This window comes from Eurytemora carolleeae, unplaced genomic scaffold (assembly GCF_000591075.1).
Source record: "Eurytemora carolleeae unplaced genomic scaffold, Eaff_2.0 scaffold1712, whole genome shotgun sequence".
Classification (NCBI taxonomy): domain Eukaryota; kingdom Metazoa; phylum Arthropoda; class Copepoda; order Calanoida; family Temoridae; genus Eurytemora; species Eurytemora carolleeae.
This window is the reverse complement of record NW_019397598.1, coordinates 29090-35089: the sequence shown is the minus strand read 5'-3', so window position 1 is coordinate 35089 and position 6000 is coordinate 29090. Positions and strand designations below refer to the sequence as shown.

Sequence of the window (6000 nt, the reverse complement as noted above, 5' to 3'; positions counted from 1 at the left end):
TACTAAAACAAAGAATTATTTAGAAAGGCGATATCGAATTCGTCACTGAATTTCCATGTTTATTGGGACACCCTGTATCTTGCCGATTTTTTTTTTAACCTAGATAAGATTTGGAACTCTGAATGTTAAAACATTTAGGAATATTTGTGAATATTTGTAAGTAAAAATGTGTAAATGTTTGAAAGTATCAATTTGTAAATATTTGGAAGTGTAATTGTGTAATAGAGTCTTTGCCGCAAACTCTGAATTTTTAATCCTTATAACTATGTAACCCAACGTCGCAGACCTTAGATATATCAAACAATGGATTCTGATAGATAAAATGATCCAAGTTTGAACTATCACAGGTTTCCACAATCAGTTTGCAAAGATAAAGGGATTAGAAAATTTTAGTTTGTGGCAAAGACTCAACTCCTTTGGAAGTTTGAATATTTAAATTAGATGGGAAAAATTGAATATACAGGTCGCAATCAACTTTTTTACCTTATTTTCTAAAGTTTTCATGTAAATTAAAGAACATATTTATCAGTTTTTGGTTGATAATAAGTTCAGAAGCTTCTCACCTTCATTTTAATGGATTCATTTATTATTAGATTATACAGCACAGCAGGGGGAGAAGGCAAAACATTTATTAATTATAGGTTTACATTTCAACATTTCAATAGTTTAAATGGATGTATCCTAGTTGATATTACAGTACGGAGCAGACTCACACCCACTGTTCTCTCCTAGGATATTATCCGGGTTGAGTTCTTCTCCAGTATCCATGACGTGCTTGACCTGGGTGAGGAGAGGGTACCTGCTACCGTACAAACCGCTGAAATCATCCATATCAATGGAGAAGAACATGATTCCTCCAAGACCCTTGGTGTTGGCGAACTGTGCCTTGATCTGTATTGAGTCTCTATCCTCGTATCCGATCCAGTACAAGTGCTGAACAGCATATGGAGCCATGTAACATCCGTCCCGAACGATCTCCCATTCAGATTCTACAAAAAATATGAAGGTTTTTGAAACTTTTGTATTTGTCATAAGAGCAATCAAAATGTTACTTAAAATACTCACCTTTCTAATTCCTAATATAAAGAAAAATTGTTAGTATTGAAAATATGTAATGCAACTAAATGCCCATCAAGCCAGATCCTGTGAAAAATTAGAGAAACGGAGTCACTCTTACTAAAACGTACATGACTAGTACAACATTTCTTTTCTATGTTGATTGTAAATTAATTAGAAGCACCGCTTTCCAAAAATGCAGTATAAAATATTTTAATATCTTTGAAACCTTATGGTGTAAACCTTTGAAATTCCAAACTTATATTATTTTAGAGAACAGAATTCATGGTTTGAAATATCTAAGGTCTACAACATTAGGTTGCTCAGATATAAGGAATAAAAATCGGAGTTTGTGACAAAGATTCAATTCTTTTAAAGTAAATTTTCAAGAAAATTAATATTGTTTGTATTGAAAATATGTCATGCAATTATGCAATTATGCTCATGGAGCCAGGACCAGATGTAGATTGTATATTACTTACAATCACTCGAATATAAAAAAATGCAGAATACTATGTACTAAAACCTTGCATTCTTTCAAGATCAGTCTATGAGATATAATCCTTATGTTATTATTACCTTTCTGAGATTGTAGAATCTCATAATAGCTCCAGAATCCGTCTGACCTGGTAAACTCAGCTTTAGGTATAGGTCCAGCAGTTGGACAGTACAGACCAGTATTTGTACTACTATCCACTATAAACCCTCTCCCGTATCCAGCAGTACCTAGAACCAGCTTCTCTGCAGGAGCTCCGTTCTCCAGGTAGTAGTTGATGGTTGCGTTCACATTGTACAAATATCCAGGATGATCAGGATTGTTCTCTTCAACCCGTCCGTACAACGGGGTTTCATGTCCGGTAAAGTTTTCCCAGGTTCCGTGGTAATCATAAACCATGATATTTGCAAAGTCCAGAGCTTCCATTACCTTCGGGAAATCATATCCTGCTTCTGCAATATTAATGTTAGGAGGGGTAGCAGCAGTTAGGATGAATCCTTCTTGGTGTAGAGCTTCAGCATACTCCTGGATAAACACGGTGAAGGATTCCTTGTCATGCTCCAAGTCGGAACCAGGTCTACTACCTGGATACTCCCAGTCAAAATCAATTCCGTCAAACCCGAATCTGGCGACAAAACTTACAGAGCTTTTGATAAAAATATCTCTTTTCATCGGATCTGAGGCCATTTGAGACCACTGTCCGGATCCAGAGTTCCATCCTCCGACGGAAATCAAAGTTTTGAGATCGGGGTTAACCTCCTTAAGCTTGTTGAACCTCCTGTAGCTGTCCCAGTGACAATGATCTCCGTCACAGCCCTGATCCCAGGGAGCAAGATCATACCAGGGATCATAAGAAACTAGTTCCCAGGTACTGTTATCCATGTTAGCGAATGCATAGTTGATGTGAGTACAGAGGAAAGGATCAATGTTGTCGATATCGAACCTGCCTGAACCTGGCCTGTAAAAAGCCGGAGAAGTAGCAAACCACCTTCTTCTCTCCTGCTACTCCTGCTCCTAAAGCAAGTCCTGCTCCAAGCAGCGCAATCAACAGGTTTACCCTAAAAAGTTTTTATTTTTGTAAAAATTTGTCTGTACCATTTTTTAACCCTGCTGCAAAAATCTATTTAATTTTTTATATATAATTATAGACAAACCTTATCATTAGGGTAGATTTAGTGATCAACTGGTAAACATTACAAATTTAAACTTTAAGATAAGGAAGCTTAAAAGATAAAATTTCCATGAAATTACGTGAGAAAAATCCACATTATTCAATAATGCAGTTTTTCCATTCTGTCCGTTGGTAAATATTCCTGGAGTTTATTTGTTGAAGAGATATATTGTAAAATGAACTATTGACCCAGGCTGACTAACTGCTCATAAAGCCCACCTATCTATAACATTTAATACCACAACTCACGATATACCCCTATATGTATATATATTCTTTAGTACAGGGTATATACATATTAACAATACACAATAAATGATTATGTCATGCTGGAGCTCATTAACCTTTAAACTAAACCAGACGATTCTTTAGAACAAGACGTTAATCAATTGCTGTGGACTTAATGAGAGGGGGATTATAAAAAAGAAAAAAGAGGAAAAGGAGAATACAATATGTAGAATACAGAATAAAGAGAACAGAATACAGAACACAGAACAGAATACAAAACACAGGGCACATGATACATCACACAGAAAAGGATACAGGATACGGAATACAGATTATAAAGGAGTAATCTCTGTTTGTCTGTCTGTTTGGATGTCCGATCATAACTCACGAACCCCTTGACCGATATGCCTCAAATTTTGATCGGTGAACTCGGGAGAACCACGGGAATGTGGTTAGCTTGGTTTTGAGATTCTTAGTTGAGTTGATTGACCTTGATAGTGAAAAATTGCTTATTTATGACCAAGTGCGGGTAAACGGCGGGAGTAACTATGAGTACTCTGGGCAACGCTGGATTCCCAAGCTAGCACAGAATAAAAGATGAGAAGATTAAAAGAGACGAGGTTCTAATAAATATTTAGGGACGATCACGTGTCATGTTTCAAGTTTTTGGTTTGAATATTATCCTAATAGAAATATTACAGCTATTACTATTCAGCTGCATACATAGGGCCCACCCGTACAATATACTTCATATTCAGATAAAGGTACAAAACATAGATAAATAAATTAACATAGATAGCTTATGTTTGCAAAATCACCAAGAATTGTACAGTCCGCGAACTCATACTTCTAGGGGTCAAAGTGTACTTCAATGATAAGCGGGGTGGTTTGGTGTTTTAATGGATTTCATAAAAGAGTGAAAAATAACTCCGGGAATGGAACTATTTGAACCACAATATTTCACTGAGCAATATATCATATTGACGAGAACTGAAGAAGGGCATGAGAAGGGCTAAACTAACTTAAATTTCTCTCTACACTACAGAACTCATGTACTCAATGACATAAGAACAGCCAATGTTCACAACCGACCTAGTTAATCTATATCATAGGAAAATCTTCAAAACATCTCTGTACATTTATATCAGGGAGCAAGGAATAGAAGGGAGAGACAACTGACGCGGTTCGCCCTACCATATGATTATACATGCTTTGCAGACGGTACTCCATTTTATATCGAGCTGTTTGGTTTCTTTAGTAGGGCCCCACAGGAAAAATATGTATTGGCTCAATTTTTTAGCTGTTTGGTTTCTTTAGTAGGGCCCCACAGGAAAAATATGTATTGGCGAAACTGGTGAAAGAAAATTGAGCCAATACATATTTTTCCAATATATAGCATAAGATGGAGATCAATGCTTACTCCCAAGATTCACAGGAATGAGACAACATAAGACCCAACTTCTCTAAATGATGATTAACAATCATTGCATAAGTTACAAAAAACAATGATCAGATATTTTTTACAATTTTGATCAATTTGAAAATTCTAATATTTCGGTAGTATGACGTAATTCAAACCGAATTTAGTCAGATGTTTCCAGTACTGAATAAATCTTGTTGCTATGAGACCTCAAATTTTCCTTCTAATCTCTATACAGTGTAACCCACAAAGAATAAGATTTATTAACGAACATAAATCATTTATTATCCTTTTATACAGGTTCAATACGTATTTTTCTTATTAAAAGTTTTATGCTAATAACAAAATGCTTGTTCAACTGGACCATACAAGCTATGGGATTGGAAAACGACTGTTAGACTCAAGTTATGTTTTTGAATAGTTCAATGAACATATTTGATTTACAAAGCTAATGATAAAAGCAACATAATTACACATAAGATGGATTACATGTCGTCTTTCAATTTTGCAGTTTTAAAAGATCCCCGTACATTGTTAAATTGACATTCTTTAACTTAAAAATTCCTAAGGTCGTCAATGCCGTTCATCTTTGATGTGAAGCTGTGTCTGTGAGAGCTAGATCTCTAAGGTTGAGGAGTAATTACTATGAGAACCTGACAAGGTGAAGAGTAAAGTTAGGTTGAAAAATGAGTTTGTGTAGACCTGAAGTCCTGACAGCTTTAAACTGAAATATTGCTTTACTCATTCATTACTCATTCCGTAACCATAGAATATACTGTATCAGTGTATTCTCATACCTATAGGAAACATTGTACTCTGATACCTGGGTATTAGGATACATGCACCAGGGGTAGGATACACTGTACCCTCATACCAAGGGGTAGGATACACTGTACCCTAATACCAGGGGTAGGATACACGTTGTACTCTCATACCTGGGTATGAGGATACATGCACCAGGGATAGGATACATTGTACCCTGATACCAGGGGTAGGATACATTGTACTCTGATACATGGGGTAGGATACACTGTACTCTGATACCAGGGTTAGGATACACTGTACTCTGATACCAGGGGTAGGATACACTGTACTCTGATACCTGAGTATGAGGATACATGCACTATACCCTGATACCAGGAGTAGGATACACTGTACCCTGATACCAGGGGTAGGATACACTAGACCCTGAGACAAGAGGCATGAAAAAACAGGATTCAAAGAACAAGAAACCAAGAGAAGCAAGAATCAAAGAACAAGAAACTAAGAGAAACAGGATTCAAAGAACAAGAAATCAGCATAAATAGGATTCAAAGAACAAGAAACCAGGAGAAAAAGAAATGAATAACAGAAACCAAGAGAAACAGGATTTAAAGAACAAGAAACCAGAATAAACAGGATTCAAAGAACTAGAAACCAGAAAAAAACAGGATTCAAATTGAACAAGAAACCAGAATAAACAGGATTCAAAGAACAAGAAACCAAGAAAAAACAGGTTTCAAAGAACAAGAAACCAAGAGAAATAACAAACCAAAAAAACCAAAAGAAACAGAATCCAAAGCACAAAACTAAGAGAAAAACGATTTAAAGAAAAGAAACCAGGAAAAAAACCCCAAAGAAAAAAGGCCA

General features: G+C 36.0%; 1 protein-coding gene across 1 annotated transcript; it reads right to left on the bottom strand.

Moving 5' to 3' along the window:
* Positions 1-609: 609 nt before the first annotated feature.
* Positions 610-2769, bottom strand: LOC111715116 (acidic mammalian chitinase-like). Its single transcript, XM_023490378.1, is given in 4 exon segments — positions 610-989; positions 1636-2516; positions 2518-2610; positions 2707-2769. Coding segments are annotated over 4 exon segments (1290 nt in total). The 5' UTR covers positions 2715-2769; the 3' UTR covers positions 610-681.
* Between the last annotated feature and the right edge of the window lie 3231 nt (positions 2770-6000).